Raw genomic sequence first — 26,521 nt, forward strand, 5'->3', positions numbered from 1 at the left:
ATCAGCTCTATTTTAATATGTACGTTAAATGCAATTGTTGCCATGTTTTCAGTATTGTGAGCTTTATTAGCTGTGATCACATACTGTAATAGAACATTACTGCCATAGCCACCATGGGAGAGAGAAATAAAGACCCACCGAGGAAAAAACAAACTGGTCTGCTGAATTTTATTTTTAGAACAAGAGTCTGTCTCATTAAGAGGATATTTAATAATCACAGTGGACCTGGCAGAAGTGATAACATTAAACAGATCAGATGTTTGGTTACTGACCAGAAAGCAGGATGTCATGCAGATGATCGATAAAGCTCTTAAAGCGCAGGAGTTTTGCTGAACAGTGGCCACTGTGGCCACAATTTGCAATTACAGGCCAATGTAACTTTTTAAAGTAAAAAATAACACGATATTTCTCTCACAAATTAAAATCTGAATTCATGAGAAACTAGAATGGTACTCGGTAGAGCGCACACCTCCACCAAGGCCCAACAGTCCCCTTTAATTCAATCAGTCCTCCATCCAAGTGTCATTGAAATCCATTCAGTAGTTTTTGTGTAATCCTGCTCACAAACCAGCCACCAACAAATGGACACAGGTGAAAACATTACCATAACCTTATGCTGCTACAGCTGTAGGTCTGTTACGACCAGTAGCAAGTGGTTGTCAAGTTACACAACCTTAACCCCATTATTAAAGTGAGCTTATGTGACTTTTTGCTGAACCACTTTTAGCATTAAAGGATAACAGCAGAGGCTAAAACGTGGTCGAACAATAGCGCACACACTACAGTTATAAAGCCAGTAAGCTAACCACGACCATGTGCAGCAATATCTGTTTTGCTAACGTTAGGCATCATCAGCTACCTGAGAGTATTGAACAGTTTTGCATTTTGTTGCTTAAGACTTTAACTTTTTATTTGTGAGAGGAGGAAGAATGACACTGTTGCTTTTAGAGAGCGTCTCCAAAATACAGTGTTACATCTTACAACTGGCTTGCATGCAGGTATTTAACCAAACACCCGTTAGCTTATCTGAGACTTCAGATTCTGATCATTCTGTCGACTCTGACTCTGAGCAAAACTCTATTAATCGTAATTACTTCTTTCGATTGATGATAATAAGAGCGCTTGTTATCAGATGAGCTTGTTCCTGTTTAATGATGAAGTACCTGTTAATCTGGATTCTGGCAAGCAAATCTAAAAATGAGCTGCTTGTCTACTGGCTCGACTGCCACCGTGTGACTGCCGTCTTCAGAGATCTGTTGGGCGTGAGCAGCGTGGTCTGGAGGGGCAGGTTCGTCATGGGGCTGGTTTTGTTCTTGCCCCTGATCCAGCTCTCGATGGAGTCTCGCTCATAAGAATAACCATCTGTGGAGCAGACATGACACTTAATATGAGATGATAATGTTCTCATTGTTGGAGGAACAGAGCTGTACAGAATGAATTGAGCACTTTTCAGCATTTGTCGTCTAACCTGCAGCGATGACTGGATCCCTCATCAGCTCTCTGGTGATTGGACACAGGAACTCATCCGGGGCGTCTGAGCCGCTCTGCTCTGCCTTCAGGGACTCGATTTTCCTCGTGAGACGACCGCGGAGGCCCACAGACTCTGAGAAACCGACACACTGCTCATTATTCTGTTCAGTACGACGGCCAAATCACATCACACGCAGCGCAGTGTCTTTTGACTTAAGAAGCAGTGAAGCAGAGATTGTTTGTATCCAACATTAAACCATTAATTTATCATCAAAGACTTCACAGAAACCAACTTATTCCACTAATGTTCTTGTGTGAAGCCCAATCAGCGAGGCGACAGACTGACTCCGTCCTCTCGGGGTCTCTCAGATTAAACAAACGCAGGAGTAAATCTGGACCTCTGCTCGATCAATCTGTGCCGACACACAAAGAACCAGACGCACCGACTGTGTCACGATGGCTTCACAACTCGGGCAAGGTGTCTTTGTGTGGGTTGTAGCTCAAAGTCGCTCATTGTTACGCTCAAAAGAGAAGAAAATCACTCCGCACGCTGACGGCAGCCTTTGAATTTGTCATCAGCTGCACATTTCACCACCAGCGACAGTAGAGGGAGGACCTTTCCAGCCGCACATGATTAGTGATGTGTCGGTGTGTAGCTGCGGTGCTGCGGAGGTGCAGGTCAGACAGAGATACAGTGAGTGAGAGCAGCTGCAGTGACATTTTGTGGTCTGGATTCACGATTCGAAGTTGCAAATTTATTGTTAAAGACGAGCCAAGGTAATCCCTCCCTGTCACAGTATTCCCAGCAAAGTATAAATTGTCTACCGGTTTCAACCTGAAGCCAGACGGGTAGAAATATATTTTTTCCAACATGTTATATCTATTTCAAAAGGCTGATTTTTTTATTCAGAGGTCATGTTTTCACTCGTGTTCATTTGTTTATTGGTTGGATTGAGATTACATAAAAAATAGTGAACAGGCTTCCATTTAACTTGGATGGAGGATGGGTCTCGGCGCAGAGCAGACGCCATTAACTTTTGGTGCTGATCCAGATAAAGCTATGGGTGGTTTAAAACACTGAGTGATGCAGGGCTGGGGACTGTGGGGCCTAATTATTTATTTATTCATTTTGCTGCTGCGATGTTGTCTTTTTTTGTTTCTTGGCCTTTTCATGGATTAATTGATGGGACAGCATTGAGAGGTGACGGGGGGGGGGGATGACATACAGCAAAGGGCCACAGGTCGGACTCGAACCCTGTGAAGACAATGTCTTATTTTTATATTAATCTATAGCACTGCATCCGGTTACGATGTCCTGGAAGCTTCCTGTTCAGCCGATATTGTTCCATATTTATGACATTTTATATGACACATTAAATGTGTTGAAAGTACGTCTTTATGTAGACCACATGTTGCACTCTTCACACTGTATCGTCTCTCTTTCAACCCACAAATGAACAAATTATTTGTGTTTTGCGACACAATGATGTTGTAAACCGCATTTTAGCTGGTTGAAAAGAGGGCGAAAAGACGTCCGAGCACTGATCCGTGCTCTTGGCGGCCCCTGTGGACAAAAGCGGTATGAGCACCACCGATCCTGCTCTGGCTCGTATGTTCATTTGTTTTGAAAGTGGGTGTTTTGCTTTATTAAACACAGCTGTCTGCAGGATGTATAGTGATGTATCTCTTTGTGTCTGTCAGATTAGTACCTGTAATATGATGATGGTTATAAAACAAACTCTGTTTTAGTGCCACTCATACTCCGGGGTTAGCTTACATGTAGCCTACAGCTTCCAGATTCAGTTGCTCAGTTTTTTGAGAGAGCTAAAGTTAGCAGCCTTTCCTTGAGTATAATAATGAAGTAATAATACAGGAATCAGCCTTCAAATATCCACCTTCAGAATCTAAACTCCCTGGTGTTGCTAAAAGCCCCAAATTCCCGGAGAAACACGCCACAGACCTCCTCAACGGCAGCTACAGTGCTGATGAGGGAATAAGATATAAAGCGTCTAAGCTGTTCGTCATGCAGTCATATTTGCTGAGGATGCTTAATAAACCATCTGGTTTGAGGTTTGAGTTTATGACTTTGGAAATGATGTCGGGAATGCCAGACTAAATTAGATAATTTTTGGAAGAAGCGATAAAAGTACGGCTTCCAGCTTCGTCTGATGACTGCGAATTTAATACACATGAGAGACTTCTGGATAGTATTTGTTTTATAGAATAACGGAGTCTGTGTCGTAGTTTGAATTGAAATAAATACTTTAGCGTCATTTTAACATGCATGGCTGTACTCAAAACCTTTTTTCCCATATGTCCTGATGTTTAGGGGAACCATGTTCTGTAGAAACTGGATCAGACCTTCGTGATTTTTTTTTTTTACTCATTCACAGAGCAGGAAGCAGAGACGCAGGGAGGAAAGCATCAAGAATGTGGCTACCTCTTTACCGTGAACTCAGTGCCCTGAAAATCCTGCATTCAAGTTTAAAACAGACAGACGCAGCAGAGTGGAGGCCTGCTGTCGCAATCACAAGTAGCTTGAATCCTTCGGGGAAAAGTGATAGTGCTTAATCAAAACGTCTTCTCTCGGTGAAACACGTTGAACCCATTAAGCTCTCTGATTCATCCAATGAACTAATCCTGGATAGAAAAACTGCACTTAACAGCTGTACAGGGTTTAAGGTTTCCATAAGTTCCCACCAGCCATTAGTGCTATACTGTCCACTTTACATTTAGATTGATAATTTGATGAGACGCTACAATAAAACTGCAGAATGAGGCTGTCTCCGCAGAGATACACTGAATTATATCCGAGTGGAACTTTTTTTCCCTCCTCTTACTCAAAGATTCATGAATATTTCATCAAGTGAAGTGCGCTGGAATCTAATTTACTGTGTGTGCGCGTGGGCACGTGCGTGTCTATGCACGTGCGCACGTTTAAACTAACAGCATGCATGGAAAACGATCGCTGTTGGTTGCGCAGCACAAAAAGGACAGGAAATGTGACGTTTCCTCTGTCCTCGTTCTGTGGTAATGATGAGAGCCGTCCTCCATGCTGAACGCGTGGAAGAGAGCGGCTCAGTCCAGCCGACATGCTCTGCATCGCTGAGCAGCAGCCGAGGGAAGTTGTCTTTACTTTTGTTTTTTAACTGCGTCTACCGCTGTCCAATTAAAGCAAACAACAGACGTCAAAAAGGGCGTTATTGTCGTGATTGTGATGAAGCTCGTTACATGATTACAGTTGGCACCAAGTAACCGTAATCAGAGTAAAAACAGCTTCTCTAAGCGTTCGACTATCTGTTAAATTCCCCTTAAAATATGTGTCTCTCATTAGAATTCGAGATACGACTTCTTGAAACATTGAAAGCACTCAAATTTGCAACAAGGACACAAAACACAAGGTCAATAAAAAAATCCCCAAAATGTGTTATTGAAAGAGGAAATGATTAGGTTTTAATCAGTGGCGAGGACAAACAAGAGAGAACTGTGTGAAGAAGAAGAGGTGAGAGATCAGCTGTGACAATGAAGAACTTTATTCAGAAGGCTTTTCTTCAATTTCACTAACTGTGTGTGATTTTTGTGCACAACCGAGTTACTCACATGCCGATCAAAGGTGCATTTTAAAATAGTTATGAGTGTCTGAACAATCGACTGATACACACACATTTTTTGCAACTATCCCTATAATGTGGTGACTGCTGCCTCCTGCTGGTACAAAGTGGTATTACGAGGCAAGACGGGGCTAGCTGGTTAGCATTCTTACTGCAGTGGATGTCAGCACAGTTGTTTCTTCACAATCTGTTGATAATGTTTTTAAATGTTTTAAAGGTGCACTATGTAGTTTTGGGGAAGACATGTTAATTAGAAGAGAAAGATTTTTACGCCTAAACAAACTCTCTTCGTTTTGAATAAACTGAACAAACAAACTGACCTTAAAAAGGACAACACAATTTCCTACTGTTTTACTTTGTTTATATGTGGCGGACCCTGCCACCTTTCTAGCTTCAAACAGTGTTCTGGGGACCTTATTTTCAGTTTATTCAGTTATGGAAAAAATAAATATTTCTGAGTTTGTCTAATTACCTCGTCCATATTGTAAATATTAAAATTCTGAGTTTGAATTTCTTCTCCAAAACTACATAGTGCCCCTTTAAAGTAAAATGTCATCCATATCTTAAAAATTGCTCCTTTAATGAATCGGTCAACATTTTGGGACACACACTTACTCACTTTTTTGCCGAGAGCAAGATAAGAAGATTGATACCACTGTCATATCCGTATAGTAAATGTGAAAACGTCGGTTAGCTTAGCTTTGCATGAAGACTGGAAACAGGGGGAAGCAGCTAGCCTGGCTCTGTCTCAGGGTAACAAAATCCCCTAAAAGCACTTTTAAAGCTCATTCATTAACACGTTACATCTTATATCTCACATCTGTTCAATTTGTTAAAAGCTAAAATAAGCTAAGCTAACCATAACAGATTGCCTCAGTGGAGAAAATGACGCTGACTTTTGTACATTGTTTGCTGCTGTACTTTAGTGTTGGAGCCATATTTTTGTTTGTACAGTGACTCTCCACACCGAGACCTTGGACGACCCTGAGAGGACTAATCTTATTTTCAGAGGGATTATCATTGTTTGTGACGTAAAGGTCATCCTGTGGGTTCCTGTCCTCGCAGCATGATTTGTGATTGTATAAGCAGATAGAAAAGCTGCAGCCTCACGTCCATAAATCAGATCACTATTTGGGGGGAGAGTTTGGTGTGCGTGGGGGAAAAAAAATAAATCAGAGCATCGATAAAAAGAGGCTTATATCACGCTATCCGATTCGAGCTTGTCATGTTTTAGGATCAAACTGTAAATCCCTACAAAAACACTGAAAACCAGCGTCCCTGTGAGTGTGTGTGTGTGTGTGTTTGTGTGAGTGTGTGTGTGTGTGTGTGTGTGTGTGTTTGTGTGTGTGTGTGTGTACTGTACACTCATGTGCATGACTGCGTTTTACATTCTGTCCTCACCAATTCCCAGCTCGGCGGCCGTTTCCTTGTTTAGCCGGCTGAGCTCTGCTCCGTCGATGTTGTTGGCTTTAAAGATGCTGACGAGCTCCTGCAGTCCTTCCTCGCACAGCCAAGTCTGCACATCCTCCTCCGACCAATCAGCGAGCAGCAGCCTGGAGTGACCCGGCAACTTCCTTCCTGCGAAAACATACAACAGGAAGGGAGGAAGTGCTCTGCTATTATACCCCCGTCTCCTGCAACACAACTTATCTGATGCAAACAAACAATTTCCCCTCACACTCCACAGAAAAGGACACACTCCCTCAGTGCTGATATGGAGGGTGACAATTACTTTCCTGCACACACACACGCACGCACACACTGATCCTTGCCCTGCCAAAGAAAAGAAAATTAAACCCAGCGTTGTGTTGCCAGCATGCGGCTCATCAACCTTCACGTGACACTATGGGAGCGAGCGGCCGTCATTTATCATACGGGGCCCAGATAAACTGGCCTGTTGTGAGCCGCCAACGTTAATGACACCCCACAGCAGCCGCGTGGTTCCCATCGCCCATCATTAGCCACGTGAAGGATAACCCTGACGACTGGGAGGTGTTGCTCATTACCACGCTAACCACATGTTAGCGTTAGCCCCCCTCACCTCATCTCACCGATCAATGCGTATTTTTCCTTTGTGCTGAGTGTCCAGGAAGGTATATATTAAAAGGGACAGTTCACCCCAAAATCCAAAATACATATTTGTCATCTTAGCTGTAGTGCTATTTATCTTTCTGGATTACTTTGGAGCGAGTTGCCAAGTTTGGAGACAGAAGCCGTAGAGATGTCTGCCTTGTCTCGAACGTAATAGAACTAGATCGCACTCAGCTTGTGGAGCTCAAAGCACCAAAAAAAAACCCTCAAACAAAACCAAAAAAACCCTCAACAGCAATGTCTCTTGACCCAGTAACTCAAGATAATCCACAGAAAATAAACATTAACGTCGTCCTCTTCGTCTCAGCTATGACGTTAGCTGGTTAACTAGCCTCTCGGCCATTCTGTGGAAAGATATGGTTGCCGGGTGTTGTTTGGTAGAAAGAAAATAGTTCCTGCAATGAATGTTTTTGGAGTGTTGAGCTAATATGAGTTCCGTTTGTTCGCCTTTTCCTGCTGTGTGTCCAGACGATAATGTCTTTTCGTGGGTTACAGCGGGGACAATGCAGCCCTGGGCATGTGGCGCATGGAGGATAACACAAGACAGCTGCACTCAGGAGGAATTTTCCCAGGTTGGCAGGGAAAAGGGTTAGCATGGGGCGTTAGTTGTAACAGTAACGGCTGGTGGCGTGGCTGTGTTGTGCAGCTTTAATGGCTGGGCTTGAGATTATTGATTGTGCACGTGGAAACATGGATCTTTGCTCTAAAGCAGTAACCTTCCATGTTAGCATCAACAAAGAGTGCCTTGCACTGACTTCCTCACAGAGAAAGGGATTCAAATGTTCATATCTTTTGTTTTTATTTCCACTGGAATTTAATTCACTGCAGTTAGCGTGGCAGAGTGGCTACTGTACTTACTTTTCAAAAAAACAAAAAAACATTCTCAGCAAATCAAACAAAACAATCTGGATGTATGTTTTATTTTGGGGTGAACTGTCCCTTTAAACCTTGAGCCATCCAGTAGTTGTTTAGATATTTCAGTCCAAACCAAAGAGGTGGACTAATCAGCTGACTGCCACTGCAAACCACTAACATAAAAATGTGCTCTCATTGCCCTCTACTGCAGCTGCACTGGAAATATCCATAATCGTCAACATGGGGCCAACGTGGGGTCATTTATTTAAAAAAACAAAACAAAAAAAACTAAACAGAAATTGCCATGTTGTTGAAAAGTGATTTCTCCTTCTTTGGGCAAGAGCACAACTATGCAACAAAAAACAGAATCCTGCCCCAAGCACAGTTGCACATGCACCGAGTGGAAATCTCCACTTATTTGGTCTGCAGGACACTGAGCGGAGTAACACCACCTCCTGACTCTGATAGAGTGTGGAGTCTCCCAGTCTGGGAGGCTGAGTCATGGAAACAGTTTGCCAAAAGCATGAAAACCTCACGGAGCTTCACTGCAGACCGTGCTGCTTAATTACTTGGACAGACGCACATGTGAAGCTCTCCTCATCACCTCCGTTATTCACAGGAGAAGTCTGGTTTTCTAAAAGAACTGATTAATATGTTTTGTCAGCTGAAGCCTGACAGCTTATTTCTCTGTGCCGTAGACCTCAATAAAAAAACGAGCTCGTATCTAGAAGAAACTTCCAGGAGACTTGATGTCAGATCAACACTCTATTCATTTGAAACTGAGGCTTTGAACTCTTTGAACTAAAGACCCCCTGATGAGTTCACACTCATCACACTCTGTGCACTAATAAGCTTGACAGGTGCATCAGAACTAAACGACCCGGAGGGAGAGAAAGATGTCAATCAAGCCTTATATTTAGAGAGGAGGTCTAATTAAGTGACTTAAAGGGGAACTCCACATTAGAGTGTGTTTACTAGTCTTGGGGAGCACTACTGCATATGCAGAAAAGTGTAATAAGGCCTTTTGTGGCTCCAGAGGAAGCTGACTCTAGTAATGTCACCCAGTGGCTAAGTTGCATTGTGGGTAATGTAGAACAAGAAGAACAATGCGTCAAATAAAGAAAATTATATCTCTGGTTTTGCTAAATCTATTTTGATCATATGTTTTTAAACTGTCCATTTTAAGTCCATCCATGTTATAGGAGTGCAATGTTAGACCAGTGGACCGCTTTTCAAAATTAGCGCCTACATTACCCACAATTCCATTTAGCCACTGAGTGACATCACAGGAAGGAATTTATCAGCCACAAAAGGGTGGAATATGGTTGTGTAGGGGACATTTAAATACAATTTTGGTGACGAGTTAGTCATATCTTGCACTGCTTTTTCCCTGCTCTCCTAGCAGAGACCAACAGTAGCAAACGTTAGTTTAGAAATGAAGTCTGCCAACATAAACTAATGACCGGCTTCCAACACAACAAAGAAGCTCCACAGAGCCCCTTTAAATTGTCATGTTGAAAGTTACAGCTAGCTGCTCTATGTAGCAAAACTTGCTGGCTTGACAGGCACTGGGACTCCGAGCTAACGTCAGCATGCTAACATGCTTCATCTCCACCATCTTGGTTAAGCATATTAGCATGCTAACACTTGCTAAATCAGCTCTAAACACAAAGTACAGCTGTGGCTGATGGGAATGTCATTACTTTTATTCATAAACCATAGTATGTTTCTTCTAAATCCTGAGGGGACAACAACGCTTGCACCAAATTTCAAAGCAATCCATTAAACAGTTAATGGGATCATTTGAGAATGAAACTATATATGTGTGACCCGTTTTAAACAATTCAGTCAGAGCAAATGGGCTTGTGAAAGTGGTGAGAAACAGGCCGACACATTGTTGGTTTCAGTCTTTTCATGGGATTAGGAAAAACATTGAATAATTGCAGCCTTATCCTTTAACGCCAGACGGTAGCTATTTCATTTTATTTTTTATTTTTTTTTGGATCCCATTAGCTTCACCGAAGCACCTTTGTTGGGTTCACACAACACGGTATACAGCACAGAAGAAAAAATAAATAAAAATAAGCGACAGTGCGCTACAACAATAAAAGCTTTCCATGGATCGAGACATTACATTTCCAAAACACCTGAACAAGACTCTGATATCTGAACCAGTCACATTCAAATAAAACAGCAGTGGGTTTTTTTAGCTCAAAGTGTAACTAAAGATATCTGAGGATGAGTGATGCATTTATTTACCTTGGCACGTTGTCTCCTTTGATTCAGCTGCTGCAGAAAAACATAAAAGAGAATAACTTTAATATGTGAAAGGAGAGGAAGAAACGAGATTAAAGGAAAAGGGAGACAAAGAGAGAGAGAGCAAGGTAGAGACATACAAAAAAGGCCGATCTTCACTGAGATGGAATTTGCTTTGTCAACATGAGCCTGACTAATGGCAGCTGGGGAGCTGCCCCGATGAAGCTTCAAGGCCTCCAGATGTCTGACGATTGCACCTTTTCATTTAGTATTCCAAATATTTTCTTTCATGTTGGCTTTTTGAGAGGATTCACCTCCATAACAACAGCTCTCTGAGGCTCAGTGGTAGTTTGGCCCGCTGCACCAATAAACATCAATCACAATTCCTCCTCTAGACACCGTAGCCAGACAGCAACGCACATGTAATGGGAGCTTCTCCTGCTGGATATCTCCCAAAACACTCTTTTGGGAGGCTTTGGCACTCCGAATGGCTTCTGGGCTTTGAACCACTGCAAACAGTCTGTTTTAAAAAAGTGGAGTGATTGCTCATTTGTAAGCGCCAACCTAAACAACTCCCCGCTAAGTATTTACCGGTGGTGCCGACTCCATCTCCTATTCTCCACACGTTAACGCTTCTGTCCATGGAGCCGGTTGCAATCCACGGCATGGTGGGAGACAGAGCAACAGCAGTCACGTACCTGCAGGGAGGAGGAAGAGGAGCAGAAGTGTGAAGGGTGTGCATGACAGACTAAAACTGGCACAGGAAGAGATCGGCTTTTAAAGTCAGGTTCAATCTACCCTTAAAAAAAAAAAAAAGAGTCTTAGATCGTACAGTATCTTAAATCCTTTCATGCACTTCAAAGCTCTGCTGGTGCCTACCTGCGGTGCCACTTCAATGACTGTCTGGAAAGCAGCATTGGAGAATATACTATTGCATCACTGCACGCACCCTGTGCTTCTGGGAGAAGCTAATCAGGCAAAAATCACAAATTTTGATCTAAAAACACTGGGATACCTTTTCTGCTGTTTGTCTGATGGCTGCTGAGATTGCACGGCAGCGGGAGGTCGGGTCATTTACCTGTCGTGCTGTTTCAGAGTGTGGAGCAGGGTTCCCAGGTTCTGTAAACAAGGTGCAAACAAACATGGACAAAACAGGAATGTTTGGCATCTCTGTGTTTACTGTGGCTGTGATTTATTGTTTGGAAATCGCCTCTGTCACTGTTAACTGAAGCAGCAAAGCTAAACAAAGTGTTTTACTTACCGCATCATATACTGCAACGCTTTTATCCACTGAGCTGTTGAATAACGAGAGTAAACACAGTCAGCTTCATTTGGAGAATCTCTTGTCATGGTTTAAGTTTTTGGTTTGGGTATTGTTTCCTGTTTCATTTTGTAAAGTTCATCCTCATGTCTCATGTTTTGTTACTTCCTGTCTTTGTCTTGTTTTCCTTCCTTGCGATTGTCCTGATTAGTTTCACCTGTTCCTGATTAGCTTCCTGTGTATTTAAGTCAGCTCTCTTTGTCAGTTTGTCTGTGTTGTTCCCGGTGTTTGGGCTAGGTTTGTTCCTTGTGTTTCACCTGCGTTCCTGCCCGAGTTACCCACGTTTTCTATTTTTTGTACTTTCGTTTTTTAATGTTTTGTATTTCTTTGGATCATGGTTTTTCCGTCTGCCTGTCAATTTTTCAGTAAAGCTTGCATTTTGTCTGCATTTGGGCCCTTTTTGTGTAACCTTAACATCTGTATGCATTAGGGCTGCAATTAATGATTTGCTTAGTCCATAAAATGAGTCTCATTCCCAGGATGGGTGCAGGATGCAGGATCTCTGCAGATACAAGACGCTCACACACCTTGTCTCCCCGTTCCAGTCACCCTCTCTGTCTGTTTCTGTCTTGTTACGTCTTTTGCATCATTTCGTCTTGCTCTATCCGCCGTGCGTGATATGCACCGATGGGTTCAAATCAGTTTTGTGATGTTGGGAAGTTGGCCTACAATGACGCAAAATAAAAATAATCGATAATCCCCCTCAAAGCCTTTTCTCCCCATTAAGCTCCCACTCTCTGTCAGTTTCGTCTTGCTACGTCTGCTGACAGGTTGAAATCAGTCTTGTGATGTTGGGAAGGCGCCGTGCAATGATGCAAAATGAAAATAATCAATGATTCCCCTAAAATGCATTAAAACTAAAGTAGGGAACCTGTTTTGAAAATTTAAGGAGGAGTAATCTGTAGTACAGATATTTGTGTTAAAACATGTGGAGCATAAGTTAAAAGCTTAAAATGTATACTCAATAAATACTGAGCATTTGTATGTCGTTACTTCCCACCTCTGATTATAGAATAATAATAATAATAATAATAATAATAATAATAATAATAATAATAATAATAAAAGATGAAAATTGGCCTCTCGTCAAACAAAAGCACTACAAACAGAGCACAGATTAACCTTCACTCTGTTTGAACTGAAGCCAGATAACACACTCCTCCTGTGGCCGATAGAGAGAACAGCAGGATCAGTGCTCAGCAGTGGCATCTGCTGTTTACAGCACTGAGGGAAAAAAAGGCGCGTTTTCAACATGGAGGAGAGATTAATTTAAAACTAATTCGCCCCAAATGAGCGAGTGATTTCACAGCAAATAATACAGCAAATGACTTTACAGAACGTCAGCCCTGACTGCCACAAAAGTCAATATTCAGTTACCGAACGACGCGGGAGGTGTTTATTAGTGCTGCTCTGTGTGTCTCTTACCCCGAGACGACCAGCTCTCCATCAGAGGAGAAGGCACAAGACAGAACTGGAGCCGACTGGCTGGTGAGAGTGTGAAGCAGCTTCATGACACAGGCTGAGGGTCGACCACACACACACACACACACACACACACACACACACACACACACACACACGAAGGAAAGGTTAACTCTCCTATCATCTTATTTTACAATTTCATTTATTGATCTTTTTATGTTTTACTCATCTTTATGTTTTAAATCTTTATGTAAAACTGTAATGGGTGATAGGAAGTCACTGAAAAATAAAAATCAAGTTCTGACAAAAAACATGAAATAAACTTGTCTGTATTCGTTTCACTACCGACCTCCTGCAAATTGACAAAAACCCTAAAATATGTTCTCTGGAACTGACAAGCGCACACTTCAAAGCGCATCACCGCACACACGCACAAACTTTTTGTCAATAACTCTCCTCCCTCTCGCTGGCTTGCAGCTGTGCCACCCGCTGACAGCTGCTTGAAAACAAAAGATTTTCTTTTTTCGGCTGTGAACCTGAGACATTCACCGCCTCACATACGAAGACACACTTTGGCGCATGGAGCAATAATTCACGGTGCCAAACCTAATTGGTCTGTAGCAGTATTTAAATCATCAGCCTGTAAATACACGTGTATTAAATCTAACCTCCCACCTCTCCATTAGAGTAAAAATACTGTTTTCAGGCTCTGTGGGAGGCTAATGTGTTATTTTCATGCATATTCATGATGTGATAAACACCAATACATCAGAGTAAGAGGGGAGAAAAATGCATTATTAAACCTGACAAAATTTAAATGAACACCTGAGACATCAAAATAAAACAAATGTGATGCACAATCAAGTAGTCAACATATGCTGCTGGGTGGAAAGAAACGGCTGCAAAACTGACAACATGAATGATTTAAGCTCCCGAACAGACCTGGAAATACGACTATTTCCTCTGGATATGGAGCCATAAAAACATGGAGCTGCTGCACAAAGTAAGCAGGGACTTTGAATATGTTCCATACAGACTGAGCTCACCTTCAAACCCGGCCCCGTGGCTTTCCTGAATCATCTACACTTCACTCTTTTTCTCATATCACAATGAAAGTGGGTTAAAGGAACAATTCACCTAAAAAAAGAAAATTCTGTCGTTACCTACTCACCACCATGCCGATGGAAGGTTGTGTGAAGTTTTGTAGTCCGCAAAACGTTTCTGGAGCTTCACAGCAAAGCAGCGGTCTCCTAAGCAGCTTAAGTAGATGGGGACTTGTTTTAAAACATTAAAAAACGTCTGAAAAAACCCATAAAATTGCTCCTACAGCTCGTCTGGTGTTATTCAAGTCTCCAGAAGTCCCAAGATGTCAAACTGATTGACAGGACGTTATTTACACATTTTTATAAGATGAAATCTTCGCTTTAGCTGCTAAGCTAAGAGCGTTAGCGCACACCCTGTGTGAAGTGGGCGCATAAGCTCGACTGAGCTTCAAAGTTATAAATAACACCTTTCAAATTTGACATTTGGGATGGAGCTGGATGAGCTATATGGAGCCATTTTAGTTTTTGTTGTTGATGATTTTTCTATGGTTTAAAACAAGTCTCCATCTACATCAGTTTTTTCAGTCTGGCTTCTGTGTAGCATCTTACAATTTTGTGGTTTTAACGTTATGCATATATTAATGTTATATACTTGTTTTTTATCATTTCCATTTTATCTATATCTATATCTATATTTTACATAGATTTGTATTTATATTTTACTGTTTGTTATTATTATGTTATTCCATTTTAACATTTTAAAATCATCTTTTACATGTCATATTTTATCTTTATGGTTCTTTTGTTATTGCTTGTATTTATTTTTTTATAATTTTAGTTTTATTTTTTTAACTACTAATGTTATTGCAAGTGGTGTGCATTACTCTCTAAATCCATTTTTGTTTACTTAATATCCCATGTTTTTTCAATCACTTGTAGCACTTTGAATTTGTATTTTGATTTGTTTGAGAGGGGCTACATAAATAAAGTTTGATTGATTGTTTTGCTGTGAAGCTCCAGAAATGTTTTGTGGACTACGAAACTTCCCCTGACGTCCCATCGACTTGGGGGGTGAGCAGATAATGACATAACTTTCATCTTTGGCTAAACTGTTCCTTTAAAGCGTGTACTCCTTAATGCACATATTAGAACAGTATATGAAAAACTACATCTTCATGAAATGAAACGAAGATATTGTTATGCTCAGAGATAAATAATCCCCATGAACCACAGCGGGTCACCATGTGGGACAACATGTGGGAAACAACAGTTACCACGGCAACTATCAACATGGCGTGTTCGCACACTAAGAGGAATACAGTCTGCAGGCTGGTTACACAAGCTGTGAGCGTACACGAAATGTTCTTGTTCTGCTGCCGGTCGTACAAGATATAAATGTCACACTGGATATATGCACCTGATTTCCTCCAAACTCTTCTCCACACACGGTCCTCTGCTGTATTTCAGCAGAATGTCTTAAAGCGATCCATTATTAATGAGTCAGTCTGCAGCTGATTTATTCCACACACACTAATAAAATCTTCTATTCTACAGAGAGATTTCAAGGTTAAAGCAGTCAGTGGGTTCTCGCTCTCTCTCTATCTCAGGGGCGATGGAGTGAGAGAGCTTTCAGTTGAGGGAAGCGGGCAGTGAGGTCGGCCTACCTGCTCCTTCACGCTGGGAAACAATCCATATTTTCAGCTGGCTGTCCTGGCCACAGGAGGCCAGTCGAAACTCCACACAGCAGCCGTCTGCAGGACAAAAAACAGACACATTTTCTCCTCCTGAATGTTCTCATGCTTGACTGGGTTTAATAACTAAAGGAGACAAATTTAATCTGACGGTCTGTTTTTGAAGTGTAACATTACGTGACAAGCTTCTTTTACCCTGTATGTGGCAGAAATATAAGTGTTTGCATTAAAGCCAGACTCCATTAACAAAAACATGGTTTTTATTCCTGAAATGTGGCAACGAACAAACATATAAAAGTGATTTTGATTCAAGGATAAAATGCAACAGGTTGCTCTTAATGAAATGCTAACTGTGCATAATGAATTAGTGTACTGTAATGAACTAAGGTGGAATGTAACAAAGTACATTTACTCAAGTTACTTTTCAGATTGCAATATGTCATACCCTTCCTGTCCAGTGAAAATCATGTATCTTCAAAAGAGGTTATCTTGAATTTTAATGTTTCTGAACTGAATGTTCATAAACCCTTCATGGGCTGAGAATTTGGTGGCAGACAGAAGAACATATCTAAAATCATCAACAGACAAACTATCTGCATGTCGAGACATTGACGTGAAAATAAGTGAAAATTTGTGTTTTGGTTGAACTGACCCTTTACGAACTAAGCACTCACCAATTCTAAACTGGGGTGAGAAACTGCAGCAGGTGACTCCCATGTCGTGAGCATCCTTCTGAGCATGCAGGAGGCTGATGTCCATGTCCCAGAGTTTGAGGTCCCCACGGGTGCAGCCGGTCACAAACATCTGGCCACAGGGAGCGAAGCAGCAGGCCACGACACTGGCCTCGCTCACTTCACTGCATCTGGTCATTCATTATTTTGATATTATGTTAGTATTTTGAGATACAGACTCACTATTTTGAGATATTAGGTCATTATTCTGATATACTGTCATTATTTGAGATAACTCATTAATTATTTTTGAGATACTATGTCATTATTTGAGATAAGTCATTCATTATTTTGAGATCCTAGATCATTATTTTGAGACAGTGAGTCATTATTTTGCGATATTATGTCATTATTTTGGGATATTACGCCATCATTTTGAGATAGTCAGTCATTATTTTGGGATATAACGCCATCATTTTGAGATATTACGCCATCATTTTGAGATATTATGTCATTATTTTGAGATATTACGCCATCATTTTGAGATATTACGCCATCATTTTGGGATATTACGCCATTATTTTGAGATATTACACCATCATTTTGCAATATTATGTCATTATTTTGAGATATTACACCATCATTTTGGGATATTACGCCATCATTTTGGGATATTACGCCATTATTTTGAGATATTACACCATCATTTTGAGATATTACGCCATCATTTTGAGATAGTGAGTCATTATTTTGAGATATTACACCATCATTTTGAGATATTACGCCATCATTTTGAGATAGTGAGTCATTATTTTGAGATATTACACCATCATTTTGGGATATTACGCCATCATTTTGGGATATTACGCCATTATTTTGAGATATTACACCATCATTTTGCAATATTATGTCATTATTTTGAGATGTTACACCATCATTTTGGGATATTACGCCATCATTTTGAGATATTACGCCATCATTTTGAGATAGTGAGTCATTATTTTGTCATATTACGCCATCATTTTGAGATATTATGTCATTATTTTGCAATATTATGTCATTATTTTGCAATATTATGTCATTATTTTGGGGATATTACGCCATCATTTTGAGATAGTGAGTCATTATTTTGAGATATTGCGCCATCATTTTGAGATAGTGAGTCATTATTTTGAGATATTACACCATCATTTTGAGATATTACGCCATCATTTTGAGATAGTGAGTCATTATTTTGAGATATTGCACCATCATTTTGGGATATTACGCCATCATTTTGTGATATTACGCCATCATTTTGAGATATTACGCCATCATTTTGGGATATTACGCCATCATTTTGAGATAGTGAGTCATTATTTTTGGATATTACGCCATCATTTTGAGATATTACGCCATCATTTTGAGATATTATGTCATTATTTTGCAATATTATGTCATTATTTTGCAATATTATGTCATTATTTTGGGGATATTACGCCATCATTTTGAGATATTACGCCATCATTTTGAGATAATGAGTCATTATTTTGGGATATTACGCCATCATTTTGGGATATTACGCCATCATTTTGAGATATTACACCATCATTTTGGGATATTACACCATCATTTTGGGATATTACACCATCATTTTGGGATATTACGCCATTATTTTGAGATATTACGCCATCATTTTGAGATAATGAGTCATTATTTTGGGATATTACGCCATTATTTTGAGATATTACACCATCATTTTGAGATATTACGCCATCATTTTGAGATATTACGCCATCATTTTGGGATATTACGCCATCATTTTGAGATAATGAGTCATTATTTTGGGATATTACGCCATCATTTTCAGATATTACGCCATCATTTTGAGATATGTCATTATTTTGCAATATTATGTCATTATTTTTGGGATATTACGCCATCATTTTGAGATATTACGCCATCATTTTGCAATATTATGTCATTATTTTGAGATATTACACCATCATTTTGGGATATTACGCCATCATGTTGAGATATTACGCCATCATTTTGAGATATTACGCCATTATTTTGAGATATTACACCATCATTTTGAGATATTACGCCATCACTTTGGGATATTACGCCATTATTTTGAGATATTACACCATCATTTTGGGATATTACGCCATTATTTTGAGATATTACGCCATCATTTTGGGATATTACGCCATCATTTTGAGATAATGAGTCATTATTTTGAGATATTACACCATCATTTTGGGATATTACGCCATTATTTTGAGATATTACGCCATCATTTTGGGATATTACGCCATCATTTTGAGATAATGAGTCATTATTTTGGGATATTACGCCATCATTTTGGGATATTACGCCATCATGTTGAGATATTACGCCATCATTTTGAGATATTACGCCATTATTTTGAGATATTACACCATCATTTTGAGATATTACGCCATCATTTTGGGATATTACGCCATTATTTTGAGATATTACACCATCATTTTGGGATATTACGCCATCATTTTGAGATAATGAGTCATTATTTTGAGATATTACACCATCATTTTCAGATATTACGCCATCATTTTGAGATATGTCATTATTTTGCAATATTATGTCATTATTTTTGGGATATTACGCCATCATTTTGAGATATTACGCCATCATTTTGCAATATTATGTCATTATTTTGAGATATTACACCATCATTTTGGGATATTACGCCATCATGTTGAGATATTACGCCATCATTTTGAGATATTATGTCATTATTTTGAGATATTACACCACCATTTTGAGATATTACGCCATCATTTTGAGATATTTCGCCATCATTTTGGGATATTACGCCATCATTTTGAGATATTACACCATCATTTTGGGATATTACACCATTATTTTGAGATATTACGCCATCATTTTGGGATATTACGCCATCATTTTGAGATAATGAGTCATTATTTTGGGATATTACGCCATTATTTTGAGATATTACGCCATCATTTTGAGATATTACGCCATCATTTTGGGATATTACGCCATCATTTTGAGATAATGAGTCATTATTTTGGGATATTACGCCATCATTTTCAGATATTACGCCATCATTTTGAGATATGTCATTATTTTGCAATATTATGTCATTATTTTTGGGATATTACGCCATCATTTTGGGATATTACGCCATCATGTTGAGATATTACGCCATCATTTTGAGATATTACGCCATTATTTTGAGATATTACACCATCATTTTGAGATATTACGCCATCATTTTGGGATATTACGCCATCATTTTGAGATAGTGAGTCATTATTTTGGGATATTACGCCATCATTTTGAGATATTACGCCATCATTTTGGGATATTACGCCATTATTTTGAGATATTACACCATCATTTTGGGATATTACGCCATTATTTTGAGATATTACGCCATCATTTTGGGATATTACGCCATCATTTTGAGATAATGAGTCATTATTTTGAGATATTACACCATCATTTTGGGATATTACGCCATTATTTTGAGATATTACGCCATCATTTTGGGATATTACGCCATCATTTTGAGATAATGAGTCATTATTTTGGGATATTACGCCATTATTTTGAGATATTACACCATCCTTTTGAGATATTACGCCATCATTTTGAGATATTACGCCATCATTTTGGGATATTACGCCATCATTTTGAGATATTACACCATCATTTTGGGATATTACACCATCATTTTGGGATATTACACCATTATTTTGAGATATTACGCCATCATTTTGGGATATTACGCCATCATTTTGAGATAATGAGTCATTATTTTGGGATATTACGCCATTATTTTGAGATATTACGCCATCATTTTGAGATATTACGCCATCATTTTGGGATATTACGCCATCATTTTGAGATAATGAGTCATTATTTTGGGATATTACGCCATCATTTTCAGATATTATGCCATCATTTTGAGATATGTCATTATTTTGCAATATTATGTCATTATTTTTGGGATATTACGCCATCATTTTGAGATATTACGCCATCATTTTGCAATATTATGTCATTATTTTGAGATATTACACCATCATTTTGGGATATTACGCCATCATTTTCAGATATTACGCCATCATTTTGAGATATGTCATTATTTTGAGATATTACACCACCATTTTGAGATATTACGCCATCATTTTGAGATATTTCGCCATCATTTTGGGATATTACGCCATCATTTTGAGATATTACACCATCATTTTGGGATATTACACCATTATTTTGAGATATTACGCCATCATTTTGGGATATTACGCCATCATTTTGAGATAATGAGTCATTATTTTGGGATATTACGCCATTATTTTGAGATATTACGCCATCATTTTGAGATATTACGCCATCATTTTGGGATATTACGCCATCATTTTGAGATAATGAGTCATTATTTTGGGATATTACGCCATCATTTTCAGATATTACGCCATCATTTTGAGATATGTCATTATTTTGCAATATTATGTCATTATTTTTGGGATATTACGCCATCATTTTGGGATATTACGCCATCATGTTGAGATATTACGCCATCATTTTGAGATATTACGCCATTATTTTGAGATATTACACCATCATTTTGAGATATTACGCCATCATTTTGGGATATTACGCCATCATTTTGAGATAGTGAGTCATTATTTTGGGATATTACGCCATCATTTTGAGATATTACGCCATCATTTTGGGATATTACGCCATTATTTTGAGATATTACACCATCATTTTGGGATATTACGCCATTATTTTGAGATATTACGCCATCATTTTGGGATATTACGCCATCATTTTGAGATAATGAGTCATTATTTTGAGATATTACACCATCATTTTGGGATATTACGCCATTATTTTGAGATATTACGCCATCATTTTGGGATATTACGCCATCATTTTGAGATAATGAGTCATTATTTTGGGATATTACGCCATTATTTTGAGATATTACACCATCCTTTTGAGATATTACGCCATCATTTTGAGATATTACGCCATCATTTTGGGATATTACGCCATCATTTTGAGATATTACACCATCATTTTGGGATATTACACCATCATTTTGGGATATTACACCATTATTTTGAGATATTACGCCATCATTTTGGGATATTACGCCATCATTTTGAGATAATGAGTCATTATTTTGGGATATTACGCCATTATTTTGAGATATTACGCCATCATTTTGAGATATTACGCCATCATTTTGGGATATTACGCCATCATTTTGAGATAATGAGTCATTATTTTGGGATATTACGCCATCATTTTCAGATATTATGCCATCATTTTGAGATATGTCATTATTTTGCAATATTATGTCATTATTTTTGGGATATTACGCCATCATTTTGAGATATTACGCCATCATTTTGCAATATTATGTCATTATTTTGAGATATTACACCATCATTTTGGGATATTACGCCATCATTTTCAGATATTACGCCATCATTTTGAGATATGTCATTATTTTGAGATATTACACCACCATTTTGAGATATTACGCCATCATTTTGAGATATTACGCCATCATTTTGAGATATTACGCCATCATTTTGAGATATTACACCATCATTTTGGGATATTACGCCATTATTTTGAGATATTACGCCATCATTTTGGGATATTACGCCATCATTTTGAGATAATGAGTCATTATTTTGAGATATTACACCATCATTTTGGGATATTACGCCATTATTTTGAGATATTACGTCATCATTTTGGGATATTACGCCATCATTTTGAGATAATGAGTCATTATTTTGGGATATTACGCCATTATTTTGAGATATTACACCATCATTTTGAGATATTACGCCATCATTTTGAGATATTACGCCATCATTTTGGGATATTACGCCATCATTTTGAGATATTACACCATCATTTTGGGATATTACACCATCATTTTGGGATATTACACCATTATTTTGAGATATTACGCCATCATTTTGGGATATTACGCCATCATTTTGAGATAATGAGTCATTATTTTGGGATATTACGCCATTATTTTGAGATATTACGCCATCATTTTGAGATATTACGCCATCATTTTGGGATATTACGCCATCATTTTGAGATAATGAGTCATTATTTTGGGATATTACGCCATCATTTTCAGATATTATGCCATCATTTTGAGATATGTCATTATTTTGCAATATTATGTCATTATTTTTGGGATATTACGCCATCATTTTGAGATATTACGCCATCATTTTGCAATATTATGTCATTATTTTGAGATATTACACCATCATTTTGGGATATTACACCATTATTTTGAGATATTACGCCATCATTTTGGGATATTACGCCATCATTTTGAGATATGTCATTATTTTGAGATATTACACCACCATTTTGAGATATTACGCCATCATTTTGAGATATTACGCCATCATTTTGAGATATTACGCCATCATTTTGAGATATTACACCATCATTTTGGGATATTACGCCATTATTTTGAGATATTACGCCATCATTTTGGGATATTACGCCATCATTTTGAGATAATGAGTCATTATTTTGAGATATTACACCATCATTTTGAGATAATGAGTCATTATTTTGGGATATTACGCCATTATTTTGAGATATTACGCCATCATTTTGAGATATTACGCCATCATTTTGGGATATTACGCCATCATTTTGAGATAATGAGTCATTATTTTGGGATATTACGCCATCATTTTCAGATATTATGCCATCATTTTGAGATATGTCATTATTTTGCAATATTATGTCATTATTTTTGGGATATTACGCCATCATTTTGAGATATTACGCCATCATTTTGCAATATTATGTCATTATTTTGAGATATTACACCATCATTTTGGGATATTACACCATTATTTTGAGATATTACGCCATCATTTTGGGATATTACGCCATCATTTTGAGATATGTCATTATTTTGAGATATTACACCACCATTTTGAGATATTACGCCATCATTTTGAGATATTACGCCATCATTTTGAGATATTACGCCATCATTTTGAGATATTACACCATCATTTTGGGATATTACGCCATTATTTTGAGATATTACGCCATCATTTTGGGATATTACGCCATCATTTTGAGATAATGAGTCATTATTTTGAGATATTACACCATCATTTTGGGATATTACGCCATTATTTTGAGATATTACGCCATCATTTTGGGATATTACGCCATCATTTTGAGATAATGAGTCATTATTTTGGGATATTACGCCATTATTTTGAGATATTACACCATCATTTTGAGATATTACGCCATCATTTTGAGATATTACGCCATCATTTTGGGATATTACGCCATCATTTTGAGATATTACACCATCATTTTGGGATATTACACCATCATTTTGGGATATTACACCATTATTTTGAGATATTACGCCATCATTTTGGGATATTACGCCATCATTTTGAGATAATGAGTCATTATTTTGGGATATTACGCCATTATTTTGAGATATTACGCCATCATTTTGAGATATTACGCCATCATTTTGGGATATTACGCCATCATTTTGAGATAATGAGTCATTATTTTGGGATATTACGCCATCATTTTCAGATATTACGCCATCATTTTGAGATATGTCATTATTTTGCAATATTATGTCATTATTTTTCGGATATTACGCCATCATTTTGAGATATTACGCCATCATTTTGCAATATTATGTCATTATTTTGAGATATTACACCATCATTTTGGGATATTACGCCATCATTTTCAGATATTACGCCATCATTTTGAGATATGTCATTATTTTGAGATATTACACCACCATTTTGAGATATTACGCCATCATTTTGAGATATTACGCCATCATTTTGAGATATTACGCCATCATTTTGAGATATTACACCATCATTTTGGGATATTACACCATTATTTTGAGATATTACGCCATCATTTTGGGATATTACGCCATCATTTTGAGATAATGAGTCATTATTTTGGGATATTACGCCATTATTTTGAGATATTACGCCATCATTTTGGGATATTACGCCATCATTTTGAGATAATGAGTCATTATTTTGGGATATTACGCCATCATTTTCAGATATTACGCCATCATTTTGAGATATGTCATTATTTTGCAATATTATGTCATTATTTTTGGGATATTACGCCATCATTTTGAGATATTACGCCATCATTTTGCAATATTATGTCATTATTTTGAGATATTACACCATCATTTTGGGATATTACGCCATCATGTTGAGATATTACGCCATCATTTTGAGATATTATGTCATTATTTTGAGATATTACACCATCATTTTGGGATATTACACCACCATTTTGAGATATTACGCCATCATTTTGAGATAGTGAGTCATTATTTTGAGATATTACGCCATCATTTTGAGATAGTGAGTCATGTTATTATTATTTGAGAAACAAATAAGATAATTTGTCATTATAATGACTAACAGGATCTCTTTTTACTTCACACTGGCTGAAATGGCCCTGATGCTTATCTTCATATTGAAGATATTACGCCATCATTTTGAGATATTACGCCATCATTTTGAGATATTATGTCATTATTATTATGTCATATTAAAGATAACAGCTGTAACAGATGATGTGGTGTGATTCACACTGGGCCACACTGTACCTGCGTAGTGTCTTGCAGGGGAAGTCCCAGAGGGCCACGGTGCCATCACAGGCCCCGGCCAGCAGGAGGGAGGAGTCCGGCGCCAGTGCGCACACTCGGAGCGGACTGCGGGCCGGGTGCTGCAGCACCGCGGACACCTCACCTGTCCCCGAGCCCCACACGATGACCGAGCCGTCCGTGGAGCAGCTGAGCAGGTAGCTGCCACACGAGCTGAAGCAGCAGCAGTGAACCCCGTAACCGTGACCCGACAGAGGAGAGAAGGGAAGCTCCGAGAAGTCCGCGGTGTTATAAACGCGGAGGGTCTTATCCCCGGAGGAGGTGGCCAGGAGGGATGGAGAGAAGGCGCAGCAGCTCACCTCGTCCGTGTGCTGCTGCAGAGTGACAGCCAGTGACACCATCTTGTCACAGAGGCTTCACGCTGCTGGGGGAGCGCTTCTCTCACAAGGTGGCGCAAAATGCTCAAATATCCGCCCGTGAAAGGAAAGAGGAGAGGAGGGATCAGCACCGGGCAGGAAGCTGTGTGTCCTGACAATCACACGTTGAGTTAAAATAGAAAAACTACAAACCTCTCAGCACAAAGTGTTGCTCCTCAGGTGTCAGAGGCACTTCGTCCTCCAGCTCAGCTATAAAGTCTGTTTTATCTCACATAGCTGTTATCAGTCATGTGACGCTCAGTCACTGGGAGTTACACAACGTTTATGGTGAAGTTTTCCATGACTTGTAATGTAATATTATCTACTAAAGAAACTGAACCACGACAGGAAATTGACTGAAATGATCTTATTATTCACTGCCTCTACAATAATAAGAGAAGATACAAATATTCTTCAAGTAAAAGTACTCACAATACATAGTTGTGGTGAGACTTCCTCTCAGACTCCCTACACTTAAATTGTTATTCATTTGCCAAAAAAAGAGACACAACACACACTAAAATGTAATATTATTTATACATTGTATCACAATAAACTCACTATCGTGAACTCTTTATGATCTTGATGTGAAAATCTGATATCAGCCCTGATTGGATTACTTCAGCCTTTCAAACAGGGTGTCCTCACACCCTGACTGGCTGGAAGGGAAATGGCCAATATGCTTGATAATTTGTTCATTAATGAAATAAAGTAAGGTATAATGCTTCCCGCTGAGGTGGAGTAGAGGTATAAAGCAGCAAATATGTAAATACTAAAGAACAAGTATCTCAAAGTTGCATTTGAAGATACATCATGTAACTTTTTTACTTTAAAATCATGTTGTGTGTCTTACAGTGTCTTGTAACAGGGTGAATGGTGCCTCTGTCTCAGCCACTCTACCCACCTATCAATTGTTTCTGCACTGTGCAACTTCAGTGAGAGGGTAGGATTACAGCGTTACATACATGTTTACTTC

General features: G+C 38.7%; 1 protein-coding gene across 1 annotated transcript; it reads right to left on the reverse strand.

Annotated features, from left to right (window-relative positions):
- Window positions 1-151: 151 nt before the first annotated feature.
- LOC311262498 (WD repeat, SAM and U-box domain-containing protein 1) lies at window positions 152-25,730 on the reverse strand. The gene is made up of 11 exons (XM_084361919.1): window positions 25,133-25,730; window positions 16,435-16,622; window positions 15,734-15,820; window positions 13,030-13,123; window positions 11,545-11,578; window positions 11,362-11,402; window positions 10,875-10,981; window positions 10,287-10,316; window positions 6,483-6,659; window positions 1,469-1,603; window positions 152-1,362 (listed from the first exon to the last, which is right to left on the reverse strand). Exons 1-11 carry the CDS (start codon window positions 25,528-25,530, stop codon window positions 1,211-1,213), a joined length of 1,443 nt encoding a protein of 480 aa, XP_084218045.1. The 5' UTR covers window positions 25,531-25,730; the 3' UTR covers window positions 152-1,210.
- Window positions 25,731-26,521: the final 791 nt, after the last annotated feature.

The sequence above is a fragment of the Pagrus pagrus genome (assembly GCF_965226575.1).
Source record: "Pagrus pagrus genome assembly, chromosome: 9".
Classification (NCBI taxonomy): Eukaryota; Metazoa; Chordata; class Actinopteri; order Spariformes; family Sparidae; genus Pagrus; species Pagrus pagrus.

What these genes read in the sequence shown, in the direction of transcription:
- LOC311262498 (XM_084361919.1), bottom strand. Translation starts at nt 25,530, where the DNA reads ATGGTGTCACTGGCTGTCACTCTGCAGCAGCACACGGACGAGGTGAGC. An exon ending in GGAGAGCTGGTCGTCTCGGG is followed by an intron (nt 11,579 to 13,029) that starts GTAAGAGACACA and finishes GTTATTCAACAG; the next exon opens with CTCAGTGGATAAAAGCGTTG. An exon ending in GGCCGCCGAGCTGGGAATTG is followed by an intron (nt 1,604 to 6,482) that starts GTGAGGACAGAA and finishes TCGGTTTCTCAG; the next exon opens with AGTCTGTGGGCCTCCGCGGT.